The following is a 22954-nucleotide window of genomic DNA, read 5'->3' as shown; positions in this document are numbered from 1 at the left end:
CTGCTCATTTGTGTTTAAACAAGTTGTGCAGACCTGTCTGAAGCAATAAACACCATAAGCAGGGTTAGACCTGCCCTTCATGCTCAAGTGAATGTATTTGGGGGATTTCTGTTGATAAAGGTCTTGATGTCAGGGGGATGGCATACCCACCTTGCTCCTTAGTTAGTAATTTCTACTAAATTGGTTTTGTCAGTTAAGATATACACATTTTGAAAGACAAGAAGAAATGTATTTTATCAAGCTAAAGTCATGTTTTGTAGCTGCAGCAATTTATACCTTCAGCTGTGCTACTCAGATTCCTTTTCTGTTTTTCCAGATCCTTCTGACAGTGGAAAAGCATTAAAGGTAGTTTAACCAGGTGGGGAAGTGACACAGTTTTTCCACAGTTAAACTTTCCCAGGGAAAGCTTCTGTGAAGTAGCATTTGAAAAGATACTGACAGAAGCTTCCACTTAGTCCCTTTTATGTCACAAAATACATTTTAAAAATACAATTATTTGATACGGTCCTGGAGAACTTGCTTAATAAAAAGAAAACCAGGACTTAATTGAAGGTTATATAGAACAGATTAAAAAAAAATTGACAGAGATGTGCACCTCAGATGACTACCCCAGTTTTTGCCTTTCTGCAGAAAAGAAAGGTATTGCCTTCCCTCCCCAAGAAAAGTATTTTTAAATATGGAGAGTCCACTTATCAAAAGAGAGGAAGTAATTCGGTTCATTGGTATTTGTCAGATTTTGAAAAGACATGGTATAGTTGACTCCTGGAACTATTAAAATCTTTACAGAACACTATACAAATAATTATCCTCAACATTTATACTTTCCATGTTAAGCTTTGGAAAGTCTCTGATAATATTATCCCTTTGCATTAGCTACTAACCACGTAAGCCAGTACAAATAGGTGACATTGTTATTGCATCTGTACAAAAGCCAAAGCATTGTAATGAAGATGTTAAGATCCAGTGGAAAGTACATGCAATGTGATGGCAGTTTTAGGAAGCTTTTGTGTTATTTTTAGATGAATTCCTAATATTGCTGTGACTATCTATTGCAGGCCCAGATCAAAAATCACTTTAATCTTTTCTCAAACAAATATCATAAATGTACATAAACTTTCCCATCATGCCCCCATACTCTAAAGTTTGGATAATCAAAGAAATAGGACAATTTAAAAAATACTAATGACTTACCTAACATCACAGTAATTTGAGTGAACAGAAATGAGGAGAAAAGAAATGCAACCCAGAAGAAAACTACGACTGGAAGGGAATGTGCAAGGACTAGTGGAAAAGAGATGACAAAAGCCACTTTGGAAAGCAGAAATCAGCAGCACAACAAGAAAAGAGCCACATGAGCCACAAATATTTTATATGGAAGATTTACAACAAAATGTTATAAATGTCTCAACAGATAACAAAGCTAGAATGAATATTTAAAAAGACTGTTTTATCTTATAACAAAATGCATTCAGAATCACACATGCTGTCTCTGTTTGCTTGTTAGTAAGACAAATCCTCTCTAAGAAGCATGTTGATAGAGGTCTAGGTAGCTTCGCTCACCATTCTGTGCCAACACAGCAAGGTCACTTAAAAACTGTATTTATTCAGCTTCTCCATTGTTACTAAACTCCTGTGCACACAGAGGGTTCAAATAAATCTAATGAAAACCTAAAATTATGTGGAAAGTTAAACTCAATTAAAATAATCATTACTTCATTAATAAAATGCCTCATCTATAGCACAGTGTAAATTATACCATATAAAACCCAAACAACTCAGAACTCCCAGTGAAAATGGAAGAATCCCTAAAGAAAATATAAGACAAAGAACATATTTAGAAACAATCTCAATGAAGCATATTTTAATTAACCAGATTTCCTAGGAAGAAGTGTTTTGAATGAATGAACATTTTTAAGCAAGGTAGACTGAGAACAGACAAAGCTGCAGCCTCAGGAAATGAGAGATAGAGGAGAACCCTTATACATTTATTATTATTTAGCTAACTACAACTCAGATGAACAGCAGTTTCTTCCTCTTCTGGAGATTTCTTCCTTCTACTGGAATGCCAGAGGAAGGACAGCATTCCAGTAACCAGGCATGAGTGAACACAAGCAATAACCATTGGTACCCATTCTTTCAATTAAAAATTCTGCTTTGCCCTATAAAATAAAGACTAGTATTAGTTATTTAGTCAGCCACAAAGATAAAGATGACCAGGCGTGACAGAAAACATTTTATGGAGGGATGAGATTTCAGCTTGATCTAATCTTCTTTTGAGATCCCACATCACATGAAAAAAGACAAACAGGTCTTTGTTTTAACATGAGGAAATAGGATTCCTAAAGATTACCTGATGGCCATGTTGTGAGATGCAGTTCCCAAAGCTCTCCGACCCAGTATACACAAGGCAAAGGAAAGTGTCACTAGAGGAGAATCCTCATAACTGTCCAGGTGCTACAAAGTTTTAAGATCAGCATGTTACTCTAAGTGCAAACATCACATTTAAAAGCACCAAAATGCTACAAATGGTGACATTCATAACATTTGCATGTAGCTGGACCTACACACCAAAACGTTCTTTGCAATTAAACAGACCAAGAAGGAAGACCATCAGCATCAGAGGATTTTTGCAAAATGCAAGCTTGTTTTGCACACTGGCTAGAAACACAACATTTCATTCTCAGGTAATGAGATCCCAAGGCAAGGGAGCTTTGGTGGTGGTGGTGTTTTATTGTGGGGTTTGTTTGTTTCCATTCCTCCCAGGTCTGACATTCTAAACTGGAGGAGGTTCCTTATTGTTGGGAGACATTGCAAATGGAGACAGCCAAAACCCTTTTCATGGAACACAGTTCCTGTGAGACCTTACCACAGATTCCAGAAGTACAATCTCTTTGGAAAAGTTCGGAGGCACGCACTTTCAGTGAATAACAATATATATCTAAATGACTGATGGCACTGACTGTCCATTTTAACAAGCAGTCAGAACATTTAATTTATGTTTACTAGCTCAGGAGAGGTTTTTTAATGAAATTTTCACAAAGAAAACTCTGCTACCAAGCAGGAGGAAAAAACTGGAACAACCGCTCATGCATGTTAATCTTCAGGAGGATAGAGATTATTATTTCAGTCTATGCAATGAGTGATTTCCCAGAGCTTTCTCTGACTTTAAAACTGAAGCCAATTATAATGGAGAATGTAGCTCCTTCTATAAAATATATTGAATTTCTGGGTTATGTGTACAGTTAACCTGGGTTTTTTTTATCCCACCTCCTAAAGAACTTTGCTTCTCTATAGTCAGTGAATTAAAAAACAAAGGTAAAATACGTAATGAAAAGATAAATGTGTGTGTGTGTGTGTGGCACCATGCAGGCATTAATTTGCCTTTTGAAGTTTAAGTTACGTGTTTCAAGTCTACTGGCATCCCTAAATCTGTTACTGAATTTGAAACTCTATGACAGAGAACAAGTGGAAAGGCATCAATTAACAGTGGCTTTCCCCACACCATGCAATTCTTTGTGTGTCAGAACTTGGGAGCTGAGACATGGAGATGAGAAAGAAAAGAAGTGAAGTATTCCCGGTAGGAGGAGATGGAGGAGAAGGGCTCAGAAGACAATTCAATGAAAACAATATCAATATAATGATATGCAGGGGAACTGGTGGAATAGTACTCAGCACCAGAGACACGAGAAGGAACCAAAGTGGAGCAGAAACATTTGGTGATGTTTCAAGAAAGATTCAGTGGTGTTACACCAGCTAAGGTCAGTAATGGGATGTAGAGTCTGTGATCCTGAGTGGGAAAATGCACAAATACAGTACATCATGGCCAGGAAAGATACACTTCTCAACTTTTGCCACTATCAGCAATAATCAGAAAATTAGATTGAGGCAATATGCTTGTTGAAACTGTACTCTCCCTCTGGGCTATTTTGAGTATTCCATGGAAATACAGTAGTGCATTTCAGGCAAACGACTGCTGACCATCAGTAATCTTAGTGGCTCAGAGCATGCAAGTGCACAGCTGCACATCTGCCCTTGACCTTCTAGAGCTGGGAGCGGTTTCACACAGTTCTGTGGTGTGGCTCATGCTTGAGTCACGAGCTCTCAGAGGTGACCTATGCCAGCAGGGAGTGTGCCATGCACTCCCTTACCATCCTGCAACTGTACATAAATATAAGTAGATTTCTGTAAAGGATACACACACATCACAGACATTTGGCAAAAGTACCAATCACTGGCAACACTGAAGGAATTGTAATGTTCTGATGACATTCTCTAAATGGAACCTGCTCTAGCAATACTTCTGTGACCACTTGATATATCCGTGTTTTCTAGAGCTGACAAAATTATTACTGTTATTAGAAATTTGCACAGTAAAGAATTGGTTCTGTATTCAAAGATTAAATGCTCCTTAAGACTCCAGTTTTTGCACAAAGGTGGTTTCCAAAATATGATGTTTGCATTTCAGAAAACATTCCTTTTACATTAGAGCTAAAAGCTTATATAAAATATATTTTATTCTACTAATCCTGGACAAGCAAAAGAGTAGCCATGCATCATTTCATTCATATCCCAAGAATTAAAACTAATACTACTAAAAAAACCTAAAATTGACACGTACCTCCACCCTTTTCCTGGCACAGAACTGAATCCAGTCCAGATAAACACTGCAGAAGCTAGCTCTTGTTATTCCTTGGAGACATGGAACATAATCTTCATCTATGTTAACATTAAACATTGCAAGGTCACGTTCAATATAATGCCACTTTGCATAGGGCTGCAGTATCTTTTGGATGGATTCGTCTTTTATCCAGTCGAGGATTTTGGGAGAACTTGCTGTAAAGTATATTATACTCTGTTGACAAAATGTGTAAATATTAGTCACTCGGAACTCTGATTAAAGCTGACGAATTTTACATAAAGAGAATAAGCCAAATAGGACCCCATTTAAAGCTATAATAGTATATCTATTTCTTACATTTTACTGCTTAGCATTATTGCTTCACAAAAGTGTTCAAATAAGAAAGATTACAATAATTTATATTGATAATAGACAACAGAAAAGAGTAGTAGTTTTTAAAATATCCTTCTGCCTTCCAGGAAGTCAATACAATGATAACAATGTAGAGTTTCAGCATTCAAACATGTCAATACTAGTGGGGTTCTAGAGTCTATCACAAAGAAGGTGATATCAATAATAGCTTAGGCATATTTTGAAAAAACAGTAGTAGATGGTCACATCCTCAAAATAGGGCTCAGAGGACTTACTGTTTTCTGAGGATGATGCTTTCCTAATTCTTTATTAGCCACAAAGATGAGATGTGACAGATATGTATGACACAAACCTATTATTTGTCAATGGAGCAGGTAAAGAATAATAGATTTTTTCTTACATGTCAGGTTAAAAAGCTGATAACTGATATAACTGAGTTGCTTTTAAAAGACTGAGGAGGGAGCAGAATTCAGCAGGGGCTCTTTTACCAAATACATAATGCTAGAAAGCAGCAACACACATATCTCATATATCTGTGCCTGAGTTTCTAAGTTTTTCTAACCACTCTGTCTGGACACATTAAACACATATAAAACAATAATAAAAAATAATTTTAAAAATTATATCTAAACACAACTTAAAGCATATTTTTAAAAGAATATGAAACTTAAGAAGTTTCCTGCTGTGTTCCATCAGCAGGAAAGTCCCATTATAATGTTTTACAATATTAATTTAGAGTTGGATACCAAAGCAAACAAGGAGCAAGTATGATTCACAACTGAAGATGAGGTAGTTCCACTTTACCCAGTCAATGGAAATAGTACTAAGTAAATAAATATATAAAATCAAAATATGATGGATTACAAAGGACAGAAGCACTACCAGCCTTTTAAAAACCCCAAATGCTCTCCACAGTTTTTCTTTCAAATTGTACAAAAATACACAAGTAAGAGGAGAATCAAGCTTCAGAGGAAAAAGTCAGACAGATACAGACAGGATGGACCCTTAATTTCTTGCATGAAGAGAAAAATACACTCTTTAAAAAGGATTCATGCAGAAACAATTGGAGCTGAAAACACAGCACTCAGCAAATACACAGACTTCTTGAATACTAGAAGATGTTAAATAAGAATATATTGAGAAGAGATGGAAGAGGCACAAGGGAAAAATATCACAGTAGTTGGGCAGGAAATTATTTCAAAATATATGCAGAAGAGCTACAGGAGCTGACCCACTTTATTTGTGGGGAATAAAAATCCTTCCATAATATGAAATGTATGCATTTTTAGGCTGTTAATGAAACTGTAAATGAAATAAATATGATTTAAGAATAAGATGCTCAGTGCAACTCATTGTTTAAAAGACCAATACAATAATTATTCTTGAAGGATAGAAGAACTAAAACAAAGTATACATTTACTTTGTTGATTTTTGAGATAGAGTTTGCTTTTTTTATTATCCTCCTCTGTGTTTACAAAGAAGCTGATTCAGCTGGGAAAAAACCAGACCTGCATTCAGACACAGAAACAACAAAATCTTCTGTCATCTAATTAAATTCTGCTCTCAGTAACTTTTGCAATATATTTTTTTGTGCACAAGTACATCCTCATCTATATGGCATTTCTGAAACAATATGGTAAATATATACAACATTGTAAGCTACAGAGAATAAACCAGAAGCACTCAAAATGCTCAATGCAATGGAAGTGGAGTTCCTGCAGAAACTCAAGCCTAAGTGTTTTTTGAGTTTGTGCTTTATGTGACCTGAATACTTTCTTATCTATAGTTCTTACTTTCACACCTTTAAAAAGAAAGTGTCAAGGACTTTTAAATGTTCACAGTGAAACTGCACAGGGTCTTGATCTAGATTCCCCCAGAAAAAAAGAAGGAATGAATTCTCACCTCTGTGTCTGATACTGTTTATTTGGAGGCAAGCATTAAATAAACAGGAAAAAAGCTAATCTAACACATTATAATCTTCTCACTTTCCAAGGCTGTACTAAAGATTTTACCAAATCTTTTTAAAGCCCCTGTTTATGGAAAATCTAATTACTTTAAAAATACAAGGAGAAAATACTCAGATAACTTTATTTTGGGAAGTGACATTCTAGAGAAGGGATTTCCTGAGTGCACCCTCTCTTCACTAAAGGGAGCCCTATTGAAGGTGCCAACAAGTTATTACTATCTTCTGTTAAGGGAAGTAGATTAAACAGACCAACAGCCTGAGAGTGAAGACAAATCTCTGAGAATGAAGTTCTTTCAGTGCAGTATAATAATACTGGCTCAACTGCATCCAACAAGAAGAGATTTGATTTTCAGGCTTTCAGGGCCATCAGTAGTGGACATGAACTCTGCATAGAGTAGAGATGGAGCCACAGCACACCTCAGTGATGTGGAGAGCATTTAACCCACTGCCCTCTACTCAAAACAGGATCAACTAACCACACCTGTATCACATGGGATGAAAGTCTGTCTAAGCCATCTTACGTATGTCAACTGCTTCTCAGCTGTGCCCAGAGCCAGAAGCTCCAAACTACCTCTCAGTTAAGTTTTATATCCCATGTGGAGATGGGACACACTCTCGTAAGTCCTCCATATATTAATTCATTTCAAGGCACAAAAATGGTTCCAGTTTATAAAGCAAAATTCTTCACTGTTTTAAACTAATAAGATGCTGATCTGATTGCAGCTTAGACTGGGATTTTTTCAATCTCATTCCCCATCAAAAGCTGAGTCATTTGCCAGCTTGCACTGGTTTATGTTCCAGTTATTCAGGATACCTTTTAAAGTAATGCAAAACAATTGTAGCAATATACTCATTAAAGAAGGGTTGGCTTTTTGTTTTGGTTTGGTTTTTTTAGCTTAGTTACATTGCTTTCAAACAATTTATAGCCACAAACCCTACTTCTAAAATGAAAAAAATCACGCTCCCATGCAGTTTTATTTCTAATTAGTTTATTAAACAAAGCAGGTTGGTTACCAGGCTGTACTGCCTGCATAATTATTTATGAAACCCCAGAAGTAATCAACTGCATGATCAAAGCAGCTTTGTAAGGCAATGAGCTTGTTTTTATTTCATTGGTTCATTTGCAAAAAATGGTGATTAACTTATTTACAACAGGTCTCTCTCTGATGTTGACAAGATTTTTACAATTGCAGACATGTAAGGAGAAAGGAGATGTCAGGGCTGGTTAGGAGCTTTAGCAACTGGTTCATGGCAGTACCAGTAGCATAGAAAGCAGCACTTGGCTCTTGCTGTTTCAGTAGAAGACTATAAAGCCAAACAAATTCTTCATTTGCTGGATTGGGAATTGTTTTGGCAGAGGATGAAGATGTCTTACTAGACTACAAGGTTCAATTATTTTTACAAATTAATATCTGTGTGGTTATGGTGATCTTAGTAACAATGTAAATATAGCAGTAGTGCAAATGCACTGCTGTGTAATCAATGGAATAAAGCAACTTCAAATGTGTTGTGGTATATATGTAAAACAGAAGGTAAGAAGGGGGTTTGCACAACTAAAAAAGAACATTTGAGAAATAGCTCTTCAGAAGTTTCCCAAGAACTTTATGCTTGTTAATACCTTTCTTTTCTTTCCCAGAAAATGAAAAAAAAGAAACAGTGAAAAGGCTAAGGCAAGAAGAAATAACAAACTGTTGGTGAAGTGTTGTAAGAACATAAGCAAGAACACTTCGTCTGACTTTATCACTAGAGGATGGATACTCACCTTGCTGATCTCCACTGAAACATGCCTGCCATTTTCTGTACTAACTGTAAGCATAAGTGATCAGAATTAAATTTAGCAAAGGGACACATGAATCAATTATCCCTATTCTAATGGAAGGTGTCCCTGCCATAGCAGGAGGGCTGGAACTGGATGATCTTAAGACCAAACCAAATGATTCTATGGTACTACCATCTAACATCAAGTCAGTCCTACTGTCAGACTGTAGTGCAGATGGATAAACATAAAGCAAAAAACTTCAAAAGCTTTCTTCAGTAGACAAACCTGCCTATGGACAAAGTGCACTTCACCACGGAGTTTACCTTGATATAGTATCTGATAAGGATTCTGCGCAGGTCGAACACCTGCAGCATGGTGGCAGCGTTGTTGTCAATGATGCTGTATCCCTCCAGGATGTACTGGGTCCGTGTGATCTCCCACGTCAGCCAGCGCAGGTTGAAGGCTGCATTACAGGACAGCAGGTGAGGCAAGTGCCCGGGCTTGCAACAGCAGCAGCCTTCGTTGTCTTCATCTCCTTCTGTTATAGCTTCCACCTCTCTCTGCTGGCAGTATGTCCCTAGGCAGCAAGAAAAAGAGAGTGTGTGAGTTACTGGGGGAGGAGGAAACAAAGGACGTCTTGCAAGCTCACATTCAAAGTATGTTTGAAGGTTGTAGGCACTTGGCAAAAATGTGAAAGAACGAGCTAGGGCAGCAAACTCCATGTGCTAATTGAGCCACGTGCAGCAGCAAATAAAGGGCTGTACATTACTCATTTACTACTATCACCTGTAAAAGCCAAAAGGGCCTGATCTCATGTTCTAGTTCTAATGGGTTCTGAGCTGAGCTAAACTACAGACCACAGCTTCTGCCTTCATAAAAACTTACCAGAAAGCAACGCTAAAGTGTCACTACATAAGGCACATTAAACAAATTGATCCAGTCTTGGTCTGCTCATTCAACTAACGTACTGGACCCAAAGAAAGATTTTAGTGTGTCAGAGCACTTGTAAAAATCTGGATTTTAGCAAATTATCTTGGAAAGGAAATTCCAAAAATAACATCTACTGGGTTGTTCTCTTTCCCTCTGGAGTAAAAGCTACTCTGGATAAAACATCTCTAATGAACAGCACTAGTGGCAGTATATCACAAGAACAGAACAGGTTTCTAATTAGTCTATTACACAGGCTTTAGATCAAAGTAGAGCAGATTTTTCTAAAAAGGGTATGTTACCTCAAAAAGAAGTCATGAGGCACATGCAGAAGCAACAATGCAGACTCTGCATTTTCAGCTTGTGCTGTGCACACTTGTGGATTTGAAACTAAGAACACAGTTTCTATACCACATAGGGCACTACTAATAAAAACTGAAGCACACACCCATGTGCTTCCCCCATATTCTCAGAATATGCAAGTTTTATGTTCTTGATGTATGCTTCTTTTTAAAATTTACTCTCCATAGGCTGTTGCAGAACCTTCTCCCCACTGAGTTAGTACATAAACCATCCTTCAAGGGCATCTCCTGTGATGCAAGTTACACATCTTGCACTGCCAGAGGTTCAGTACCACCCACAGACTGCTGACTCCATCAGCTTCTAAACAGACTTGACAGAAGCGGAAGATGTGAGACACTGCATTGCAGTTCAACAGCTCCCTCCCCAGCAGGACCAACAGACCTGTTGTGTCACTGTAAATGGGAGAAGAATTTGGCCGTGTTCATCACCTGAACATTCAGCCAGGAAAGAACACAGTGCCAGCTTCAATTCCCTGCAGTCTGCCAGCACCCCAAAAGAGAGCCTGGAGCAGGGCAGCATCCCAAAGGCCCTTCTGTGGAGCAGGATGACAACTGCTGTGCCCTCGACTGTCTCTTCCAGTCCCATCACAAGTCTCTGGTCGACAGCCTGTGACCTTCAGTGTGTATCAACAGAAGTAGCATCTAGAATATTCCTTTCTTCTCACTAAGAAAAACCTTTCAAAATACAACAAAATATGCTAAAGTATGGGTTATAGTTTCTTTTTTTGCCCGTGCATCTGCTAAAATGTATGCAGCAAGCCAAACATAGAAGAAAAAACAATAGAAAAAAACAAAGGAAATATGTAAGAAAAAACAGGATCATAGCTCTCAGAGATGGAGGAAAAAGATTCAGTATATTCCAATGTTTTCTGTTCAGTTTGCCACAAATGAAAATTTACACTGTGAACTCAGTGTTGGTCACAAACTGATATACATTCCTCCTTAGAGGATAAACTTCAGGGATATACAACATGAAAAATTATTGAAAGTCTTCAGGTCCAAATATAAACATCTTGCCTTTCAATACTGCCAAGTACAAAACATGACTTATTAGGATGACATTTCCAGTTGGACTGGACATGAACTGGACTGCTTCTGCTTCCTATTTCACAGATTTCTACATGAATTAACACCTACTGCTCAACAGCAAAAAAAACAGTAACTGCTCTGGGTCAGCAGATGATTCTGTGAAATCAAGTCAGAAGACATTGTACTCAAACCAAAGTATGGAAAACATTCCTTTGTACATTGCTAGAAAAGACTAAAACAAATGCTCCATGCTGGTGCTGTTACTATTGCCATTATGTTTCTTTTTGAAAGTTTAAAGTTCTTTCAGTATTACACTGAACTTAAGATACATCTTCATCCCAGGTGAAAAATTAAGTATTGCTAAAAGTTTGCAAGCAATGAAAAATGAAAAACACAATGAACAACTGTCCCTGATCCCTCTACAACAACAGGATTTAAAGATGCCTTTGCTCAGTCTATGTAAGTATTCGGGGAGTATTTTTGGTTTTTTTCTTTTGTTATGGAAATATCAAATTTTATTTCTATGGAAGGCTTTACTCTCTATACCAGCTCTTTCAATAAATGCCAAATATTATTACTGCAGTTTCTGTAATTACTAGTTTTCTTAGGGGATATATTTTGCAAAATACAGGCCCAAGGAGGCTGGTAAGGCAAAGAAAAGGTGAATTCAAGAGACCCTCAATGTTTAAAGGAAATTGTCATCACATGCATAACAAACAGAAGATGATGCCAGAACATTATTTACATTCTTAGCTAATTCTAACCTGTAATTCTACAGGTTAAAATGCCTTCAAATTGTCTTTGCTAGGCAATTTTAATCAGCTAGAGTTAAAATTATACTACAGGGGGTGAAAATCAATGTTGAACTTGAGGAGCAAGAGTCATTCTAAGAGGAACTGTATTATTACAAAAGCTATGGGAAACAACCAAAGGAGTTCCTGTGGTCTTTTTATGGATTTATTCCAAAGAATGAAATCAGGGGTGTGCTTTTCAACATCTGGCAAACATGCACTTGATTAACAAAAGCTGTTTGATGGACCTGGGCACTACCACCTTGGGGATTTGGTGTCTTCACTGCTTGTGGAGCCTCTGGGATACCCCTCTAAAGGTGTAACCTGAGCCATGGACAGTGCTCTGGCAAAACACCAAATCCTCATTCCTGCTAATTAGTATTTCCAACAACATCTAGTGAAAGGACTCAAGTCTACAAAGACAACATTCAAGCTTGATGCTCAAGAACACGTTGGTTCCCTCCCAGTTCCTGCAGTCAGTTCTAGAACAACCGCCAGTAATTTCTTCTCATCATTAACAGAGCTTCACTTTAGTCCTTAATGCACTGGCTAGACTTCAGTGCCAGACTGGCATTTTGCTGTGAAATTTCATTTACCAGAGCATACATCAATCCTTTTTGGTTCATTACTCCAGACACTGGTACTGCAGAGACTAAGAGCATGTGCTCAGCTTTATGCATTGAGCCAGAAGGGACAGGACACAGCAAATGAAGTCAAGCATTTGTGTTTTACAGAAGGCTGACCCTGGACTTTTTTCTATATGCTATAAGCTGATGATTTAAATGACAATTTTTATATTGCTTCTCAAAAAATTAGCAAGTTCAAGCAACTCTGAGAGAATTATTCATAAAACCAAAGGAACAGAACATGCACTTCACTTCTGAAATATAATTAAGTGTAGTACCATTAAATATTAAAATACAGAAAAATGTTTTCACTAGTAATTAGTCATTTCAAAATCTGAGGGGAAACATTTTTTTTACATTTCTTTCTGCAGTAGAAGGAAAATAATCTTGTGCACTTCACTTAAGTTTAGTCATTCACTCTGACCCTTGCTAGTATAGATGTGACCAATTCATTTGTAAGATATCTAACACTGGAGGGTTGCCAAAGATCCATCAATGTAAAAAACATGTGCCAGCTGAACAAAGCAAGGTCAGCCTGTGTGAGCTCAGGAGAAAGCCAGGGTGAGAACTTGGAGCTCTTTGTATTTTCCTGACACATCAGGATTTGAGGACAGACTTGTGCTCTGTCAGAATGATTTGACCTAAATGGAAATGAGAAAACTGAAACTGAAGACTAATCTTGCTTCAACAGGATAAAATACACCTAACTGAATGATCACCCAGCCTTCTAGAATTAAAAGCTGAAACCATAGTGCGCTTTTGGATTCCATTTTGAAAACTCAGGGGGTGAAAAGCATTTTCCAAGATCTGAGGGGCCAGAAAGAAAAATCCAATACTCAACCACATACTCAAAAGTATTTTAGGAGCAGCTTTAATTTCCATAAAACACTTCAGTTAAACAACACATCCAGAACAGGGATTAATTATTGTAGCTGAAGGTAGCAACACCATGAGTACTGAGGATTGCTGACAAATAAGCAACTAGGGTCCAAATCCACACTGAAAGGGTCATGCCCAGGGTAACTCCTTTCCTAAGTCATGCAGAGGTCTCTTCACAGATGATTCCACAAAAAAGCCTGGTTGCCCACCATTTGTTTGGAAAAAAACCAAGCACAAGGATGTCTTACAAATAAATACATTACAGTAGAATTATCTGGCTCTGCTTCAACAAGGTTATGCTGCAAATCAAAGTATTCCCAAGCTCTGATGGACAAGGGTCCTTTCTCAACCAGAATTTCTTTTCTGCTCAGGATAGCAGTTTAACAAGCAGTAAAGTATCACACAGAAAAAGCATAGTGAACATAATTACAGCTATTGGAAGGCCATCCTCTACGGAAACATGCATCAGATTTGGTTCTAGAAACACAAAAAACCAAATACTTCCAAAATGAGTGAACTGAATGAAAAGTCATGAACCTCAGAATTAGATACATTCTGGAAACCTGCAACATTTTTTGGCTCTTTCCTGCTCTTTTGCTTGTGGAACTGGGATAAAGAACAGTAATTTATAGATTCTGATAGTCTCAGTTTGTTTCAATGAAAATTTTCAGGACTTAAAAAACAGTATCAATTCCTCAAACATCAAAGCTGTTGGGTATAAAACTGCAGTTGGCTTTCAGCTGCTTCAGGTGCTTGTATGTCTGAAAAACAATCTGGTTTTTAAACCAGATCAGTTGCTACAATAACAAGAATCCTCTTTCCTCAGAAACCTTTCCTTTTCTTGGCCCATAGAGACACATTAAGAAAGGCCACATGGAGGTAGCATTTTCCAAAGATGTTTGTTGTTAAACTTGCAGCTATGAAATACCACAAAAACTTCCCATGTCAAATCTTTTGCAGTGCAATGCAAGATGCATTATTTTGGTTTTGGCAAATACATTTTTTCTGTGAAAAAGTTGCATTGCATTTACCATTTTTCTTCTTTCCAGAAGTCTCCTCCAGTGCACCCATAAATACACATAAAATTGTGAAAGGAAGAAAAGGAAAAAATGCATAAAATATTTATTCTAGTATGTGCTACAGAAACTATTCTAAGCCTATTTGAAATTTATAGATGACTCCCACTGTTGGAGCATTATTGTACACCTAGAAAGGCTTATACATCACAGATTTCCTGCATTTAATATAAAGTATCCTCTTCCCTGTTTCATGCTATTCTTCCCAATTAAATCACCAAGATTAAAGAAACCCCTTTGCATCCTTTCTGTCCATGTTTCTAGTATTTCCAAGAATTGTGTCTCTCAGTCTTTGTTCTTTCCCCCAAACACTGCACTTTTAGTTTTTAACCTTTCTCCCAAGGGATTTGTCAAAAAATGCTGTTTTTCTCTGAACTCTTTGTAATTTACCAATACCTTTTAATGTTCTGGTACATAACCTCAAGCGTGATCTCAGGAAAAACATGAGCTTGGGCACTTTCATTTCCCAACAGCAAGAAGTGATTTGTAAAAATATAAAAGTTCCAACCACTCTCTAAATAAAGAATAATTCTTCCTAGTGCTACAGAGCCTTCAGACACAAAAATCAAACACAAATAAATATTCCTTACACTGGTAATGTACTTGCTACTGTAATAAAACTATGCACTACACACATGGTAAGCAATGAGTAACTGTCCTTATTAGACATCACCCCTGTGCCTAGAGCACACAGCCTGAACTGGCTGCTTTCATACACCATTTTGAGTGGGAAATTATCTAGCTAGCACAGAGAGAGCCCCACAGGCACTCCCATCCTGCTGCCACAGCTGCCTGCCACTGTGTACAGCCACATCTGTGTCTGCTCTGCGCTTCTTGCCTTGATCCATCTAATGAAGTTCCAAGTGAAGCATGAATATTGCACGTGCAACATGCAGTAACAAAAGATCACAGCAGAGATTTAGAAGTTCGTTAAATGACTGAAGAATACTGTGCAGGAGTTAGAAAACAGCTCCTGAAGACTTCAGCAACACCATCAGTAAGTAGTTTCTACACATGTAATTCCAAAATGAATATTCTCCAAAAGACACTTGGTAGACACACAGACTAAACAGGAAAATATTTTAAATCTCCCTTGCTCTACAGGGAACTCATGAGAGGGAGATATTTTGACATTGTTTCTGCTTGCTCCCTGACTGTGGGTTTTCCCATCTCTTCCTTTCAAATTAAATGATATATTATGTATTTTTTCTGGCAGGCTGCTTTTAGCATTCTGCTGTGGTCTAACACACACAGCAGAGTTAAGTTACTGAAGGGCTCAATTACCCCACACCACTGTGCTGCTCCTTGGAAGTGTTCCCTTGGTTTCGGCTCGTTTCTACCTTCTCTTTGCTGTCCATAAAGGAGGAGCTGGGCATTTCCTGTCAATGCCTGGAGGTCTTGAGCACCTCCTCTGCTTTACAATCAGGATGAATGACACAATGGAGGCCATCCCCTCTCTGTCCATAGTATGGGAGAGTGAAAAACTAATCCATCCAAGGTGTTTAATATGAACAGAACTAAACAAAGATGAAAGGAATCCCAGATTTGCTGACTCTTTTCTTTCAGTCTGCTCTGTCTGTACCTTCTTATGCTGCCTGCAGGCATTTGTTTGGGTTTGTTTTTTCATTTAAAAGCTGAGACAAATGCTTCTATTACAAACAGTTAGAAAGGCATCTGGATCAGTCACTTACAATGCCAAATCTCAATTAGGATGGACTGCAAACTGGGGAGGCAGAAAGTACCTCCTGCTAGAGTACACTTAAATTCAGAAGGCTCTGTGACCCCCACTTAGGGCACTACCAGTATTGCCAGCAGAGCCTTTCAGCTACCACAAGGAGAAACACCCATAGTAAAATTTAGAGCTCCACAATGCAAATATTGCTTTTGGTTTAGTCATAAACAGAAAACAGTCACAGAGAACACTGTTGTGATTCACTCATTTCCAAAGCAAACACAGATTTCCTACTTAAGAAACAGCAGACTCTCAACTAAAATTACTTGTTTGAAATTGAAGTTAAGCAGCCAAAGCTTAGAAATTACAGATTACAAGTTCCTCCTCTATCTCTTTTCTCCCCCTTGTGGGAAAGCCCATTCTGTACAATGAAAGGAATTAGGGTTCCCTGTAAAAAACAGTGCAGTGTAAAAAACCAGACAACTAAATATAGGAATGCAGGATGCCCAAAGCAGAGTGTGCTACTTAACAACTGCCACTTGACTTTGTAAACCATCAGCTTCTTCCAAGGCAGTTCCATACAGTCTCTCATCCTGCAGAAAGAATTCCTACTGTGTTCAGTATTCAGGCTGTATTCACCAGCCCTCTGCAAGATTTGCAGTGGGGAAGAATGTGCCCAGTCCACACAGGAGATGTCTCTTGGTGCTGCTTGGTGGAAGCCTGCTCTACCTTCCTGTCCCTGCAGGCAGCAATCCTGTGCAAGGGAAGGAGCAAAGAATGCCTTCCAAGGCAGAATTTCAGTCTCAGCTTTCACACAACTTCCTCTGAATAGCCTTGGTTCATCCCCTTATAAACTTCTGCATTCAGGTCAGCCCCTCTAGCTCCTTTTACTCAGACTAGTGCCTGAGTGCCCCTGTGCCTGCAGCCCCACCAGAGCAGCCCAGCTCCTTGTCGGCAGAAGGACAAACCACACACAGGAAGGGCATAGTTCAGCAGCATACTTTATCTAAAGCACACCAGCCTTCATGGATTGCCTGGAGGCACAAACAACCCTCTGGTGTCAGCACATTACCCCAGGAAGTCTCCACTGGACACACAGATTATCTGCTCACATTTTGATGTCCATGAGGCTTTTGTTATAGTCTGCATCAGGCAGATCCAAGCATCCTTATCTGGCTTGTGCTTGGTTCCCCTCTGGGCTCCTTTGCTTCTCCTGCTCCGTCCTTAAGCAGGCTTGTAATTGTGTGATTTCTCTGGCACTCATTCTGCACAGTCCAATGGGGTTCAGCCCTCACATGGCATAGCAAATGCTACATGTTTGAGGTGGTTTTGTCTCAGGTAAATTCCTTTATTCAACCCTACATGGTTTCTCTGTTCCAGAGCAAACAACAGAATAACAATACAAATACTCCTAGCTCCTGTTTCCATAACAACTACTTTACCAAATACTCTGAAAACCAGAGAAAACTTCCTTACATACCATGCCTATGAGGACACAAAATAATTTGTCTTATTCTTGGAATAGGATTATCCAGTGGGTTCAGAGAAGAGAGGGAGTCCATTTTTCTCCTATTCCCTTCTACTTCCTCCTCTAGTATTGAGCAGTCTCTTCCTCCAGTGATACTCTGAGGGTGAGGAGGCACAGGGAACTAAATTTGTACTGAGGATGAGATAATCTAGGTGAAACCACTTCCTCACTCCTCTCCACCTCCAGCAGCTGGCATTACTTTCCAATTCAGTTTGTTGCTACTCTCTTGGTCCAGGCCTGTCAAAGAAAGAAGTGCTACTTTGCAAGATGCCAGCCTCCCTCTGAGGAGTGCAAGAAAGACCGGGAAAGAGGATACTCCTCTTGGGAACTCAGCTGGTCCTCAACAGCAGTCTATGAAAAGTATGAGAGACAGTAGGACCCAGCCCCAGCTGAATTTAAAGAGCTGTTGCATCTGGCAGACATGCTGGATCTATTCACAAAGTAAAACAGTATTAACTACAGTTAATTAACACTGAACAGCATTAGGCAATCTGCATGGAAAGGTCAATTTTCAGACACATTTAATTACTTAAACTGTGATTTTAGGGAATACAGAGATGCCTCGACAGGTGGCACACTGCGATTTTTGAGCTCTAATCTCAGATCCAAGTGCCAAATGGCACCTGCTGGCTCTGAATGATCTTGGCTTAATCTCAAAGAAAGTCTCCCCAAATCACTTTGCAACAAAACTACCCAGTTGTTCCCATTCAACTTCCAGCTCGTTATGCCTATCTGCCTGTAGGCCCCTGATCTTCTCATCCAGCTAGCACACTGCCTAGTGATGGTAGAGAGGGACCCAGCAGTAAGGGGCAATTGCACAAAGAAAAACCACCTCACAAAATTCCTATAATTTAAGTGGGAACAAGATTTTGTTCCTCTGTTTCAAATCCCACACTGAACTATTTTAACACAAAAGGATGATCAGCAAATATAAATTTTGGAAGTTAGACTGCAAGTACCTATCCCTGACACAGAAGCACCACTTAGGGACACCCAAGGAGAAGATGATTACGAAATACATGCATAGATCTCTTGGAAGTTGAAGCAAGCCTCGGAACCACACATACATGACCATGTGTTCCTCAACAATCATCAAAAACAACACAAAATTATAAGGCTGATAAATTATCTTTCTTCCTTTCCACTTGTTTTTCCTCACAATTTGCATTTGTTCTGAATAGGCATCTCATGAGGTACTACAATACCAAGCTCTTTCAGGGATTTACTGTTTTATTTCCACGTAACTTTGCCAAGAACACAAGAGTGTTATCTTCATCCCCACTACAGAGGAAGGAAAGTGAACAAGAAGCATTCACCACAACCTATTCAACATCCTACATAGAGTCTGTCACAGAGTCAAGACTTGAGCCCACACGTGTTATTTCCTATTCTAATCCTCCCACACTTAAGTGCATTCAAAGAATCAGTCTGTCACTTATTTTCTCACACTCAACATTGTTGAGGAGTCACCTTGATTATACTCTGCTGTTCTAGTGTGCTAGTGTGACAGAGACCATCTCAGCACCACCTTCCTGCATGGTTTGACACAGGATATTTTCCATGAAAGGGAGTCTTACTTTAGTTTACTTTTGTTTTTGTTCTTCTGTTTTTGTTTGGTTTTTTGTTTGTTTGTTTCTTAAAGACAAGGGGGTTTGGGTTGAAATAAATTAGGAACAGCTCCAATTTTAATAGTTATGGAGGAAAATAAATAACCTGAAAACACAACTAAGCATTACTCAAAAGATCTGTGAACCAAGCAAACCATGCAACAAGACTTCTTTCTGAAAGTCCTATGATACTGCTCTTATGATACATGGCTCCAAATTTCTTAACATCTAGATTTCAAAACAACATTCACATAACGATACAAAGAAGAACCAAGCTTTCAGACAGACGAGTAGAAAAAGAAACGTGCTCAAACTCTACATCCTACTAGAGATTTGTGAAAGATTAAAAAGACAGAGAGGTTTTATTGCTGGTTTTGTTGCTATTTAAATCACCACAGATCCTTACCTCGAAATTCGAGCCCTCTGAGCTGAAAGGTGACCAGGCCATTTCCAATTTCGATCAAGTGCACAAAGGCATTTAAATAATCCGATGCCAGAATAAAACAGTCTCCTGTGTTGTAGTTTCCCCAGCGGCCCAGGATCAAATCACCACAAAGAGACTCCTGCAGAGATCTTGTCAAATGCTCATAAAAAATGGAGTTGAGATTATTGTCATCATTCCCTACAACCAGAGCAGCATACATTTGTAAAAAAAGAAAAAAAATATACAAAGCCATTCTGCATAAAATTTTATGTTCTTTTTCATTCCTACTTAAATCTTCTTCCTCTAGCTAGATATCTTCCTGATACTTTATACAATCTACATTTCCTAGGTAGCCCTTCAAAGAATCAGGTTAATATGAAGAATATTGTAAATAAAAGATCACATTAGTGATAACACATATTTCAGATTCTATCAAATAACCTCTAAGATTTACAACACTAAGAATTGCTTGGCCCTACTAAAAGCCTCTGCAATGCTAAGTTAATGTCTACATACTACTCTTAATCTAAAGAAGCAAAAAATCATTATTAATTCAGAACATATGCTTAAATCAGAATGTTTTTCCTGAGATTTTTTAAGACTTTGGTCACACAGCTACCAATAAAATGTAAACTTCTAACTCTACAATACAACCCTGGCCATCGCTGTGGCAACATAAAATTGACCACAGAACACTGAAGTGAAAAAACCCCCATATATTAAACCTTGGCCTCTCTCACTGGGATAGGATTTGGGCGTGTGACACTAGTATCAATTCTGCCCAAAAAGTGCTCTGTCCCACCAGGCACTGAAGAGGGTCAGCTGATGTACCACATGTTCTCTGTGTCCACTGATGTGCCAAAAACTGCCCTCATTTCATCTCACAGGATCCACTCAGTGTGGCCTGGGAAGCTGCTTTGCATGGCACAGATTGGTGCTCATTTAATGCACTGATACCCAGCAGAGGAGCCCACCATCTTTCCTACTTCTTCCTGTTGCAAGTTTTCCAACTTCCCTTCTGCCCCCTCTCAAAACGGCTTCTCTCCATGGAAGAGCAGATAGCTGTCAGCCCAAACTGCGCAGTGGTAGGGGCACCTCTAACTTGCTGCTTTTTTCCAAAGCTTTCCCTGCCCACAGCTGACCTCTGAGTCTAGCTAGGGTGGCTGCTGCATATTCCACACAAACACCAGTGCTATGATTAATCAAACAATTGGCAGTCCAGCAGCTGATAAGCTGCTGATATGTCTGATAAGCTACACATAACCAAGGAATAAATTTACTCATCGGGTCACATGACTTCAACTGGTGCTCTGCTACATTTAAAATGCGCTGGTTTGTACACACAATATTTATACCCTTTGCATCTCTTAGCTTTTCCAGCAAAGCCTCACCAGTGTAAGACATCATATTATGCAAATCAAGCAAGACACCCAAAGTTCCAGGCCATACCTGCATCCTTTTCAATCTGAATTGCCAGTCTGGTGTTGGAATGGTCCGATCTTTTGGTGCTGGAAATAAAGACATGTTTACAGCCAATTCTTTTATATAAAATAAACAATTCTCACAATAAACACTGTTTAACACTTCTTCATTTTATGTTTACATAACTAGGCAGCTCACACTAGTCCATTTGTCAGGCATATATAATTATTTCAGGTCAGTATTGCTATTGATACTGTAGCTTATCAGCACATTCTTTCTGCGCATTTTCCTTCTTGTGGGGCACATTCAGAATTTGACACCTGAAACAACACTATGTACTTAAATAATTGACCTGGCTCCAGAAAGAGATCCGCCAGGTGCCACCAAAACAGTGAATAGAAAGAATATTTAATCAGTCTTTCTTTCCTCCTAAGCCTTAAGGGAAACAGCTGGACTCAAGGAGTTTTCTTTCACTGAAAAGATTTGCATGGCTGTGGAATACTTTACTTAGTTTCATATTTAGCTAGGCAGCAACAGGAGAGTCCCTGGTCATTCTTATTGCTTGAAAAAGAGTAAATTAGAGGGCCTTAGATCATACAGGCACTAACCATGTCACCCTTATGAATAGCATATTCCCTAGTCAGTATTTTCACCGTAGCAGTGGAATATAAACAACACAGGAAAAATTATTACAAAAGAGAAGGCAACTAAAAAGGTAGATTGGATTGAGCTTTTATTACTACCTGTAACAAAAGACACTCCTGAAGTCAGAAAATAAGGAATGAGTAAATCAGTGTGGGCCAGCATGTGCTAAACAGAAGAGAATGATTGCTGTGGTGAGTAGGGATATTCAGCACCAAGTCCAAAGCATCTCCCAGGCACCCAGGGGTAGTTGGGGTAAAAGTGGAACCCTGGCTAATGAAAAATGCTATAGTTAACATCAATTTCCCTGAAATACTGCTCTGGCATGGGTATATAAGGATTTCAGGACTTCATTAAGAATATTGCCTCAAAAGTTTTTCCCTCAATCACTAGCCTTAACAGAAGACCTATCTATCAAGTATGTAAATATGATCTCTCATTCCTTGGAAAATGAGATTAAAGCAAAACCAGGAAAAGGCCCAAGCGAGTCAGAATAAGGTTACATGTGACAGTGGCAAGGGTTTCACCTGTAGGAAGGCCTGCAAGCACAGGGGAGAAGAGCCACACCACCACTTTCCCTGGCATGGGATCCAAGGGAGACAGCCAGGTGTGGCTCTCATTGTGTCCCTGGTGGAACTGCAGTGAGACTGGCATGGCTGGGTGGGACAGGCTGGGGTCTGACTGATGGCAGGGAGCAGAGGGGCCAGAGGAGATTTTGAACAGGCTGGGGATTGGCCAGTCAACTTCCACAGCCTGAATTTAACTATTCACTGTGAAACTGCAGACATGCCCCAAGGAAGACAGCAGCAAAGAGAGATCACTTCTAAGGGAAGTTTTCAAACAGCTTAAGTAACCCTGAAAAAGGATGATGTAAAGATAATTCTATCTTTGAAATACAGCAGAGACTCAGGTTTCCAGGATTTTGAGAGTTACTTCATGCTGAATCCAGCTGGCAGAAGGATGCCACTGATGAGTTACAAAGTCTTTTCATCCACTCCCTGCAGCCTCTCCAAAAAAGTTGTGGAAAACTGACCAACAGAAAAATTGCACACAGGTTTCCATGTAGTAGACAGAAGAGGAACAGATTTGCTTTAGTTCTACTTCCTACCAAAACAAATTTTTTTCTTTAAAAAGGATTTTTTTTTTTCCTTAAAAAGGCACGTTCTCTACTTTGCAAAAAGTAAGAGTGAGAAAATAAGAGTCAATTAAAATGATTTGTAATTAATATTAGTATATTATCTACATAGATTAGCA

General features: G+C 38.8%; 1 protein-coding gene across 1 annotated transcript in view; it reads right to left on the bottom strand.

Moving 5' to 3' along the window:
- Positions 1-22954, bottom strand: part of PCNX2 (pecanex 2) — a 160961-nt gene that overhangs the window by 22603 nt on the left and 115404 nt on the right. Inside the window, exons 24-28 of the mRNA XM_056487140.1 lie at positions 21086-21144; positions 19619-19834; positions 9039-9292; positions 4619-4852; positions 2351-2454 (exon numbers count right to left, since the gene is read on the bottom strand). Of these exons, the coding sequence (XP_056343115.1) occupies positions 2351-2454; positions 4619-4852; positions 9039-9292; positions 19619-19834; positions 21086-21144 (867 nt within the window). The remainder of the gene's footprint in view (positions 1-2350; positions 2455-4618; positions 4853-9038; positions 9293-19618; positions 19835-21085; positions 21145-22954) is intronic.

This window comes from Oenanthe melanoleuca, chromosome 3 (genome assembly GCF_029582105.1).
Source record: "Oenanthe melanoleuca isolate GR-GAL-2019-014 chromosome 3, OMel1.0, whole genome shotgun sequence".
NCBI classification, from domain to species: Eukaryota; Metazoa; Chordata; class Aves; order Passeriformes; family Muscicapidae; genus Oenanthe; species Oenanthe melanoleuca.
The sequence above is the reverse complement of the archived record's forward strand: the minus strand, read 5'-3'. Positions and strand labels throughout refer to the sequence as shown.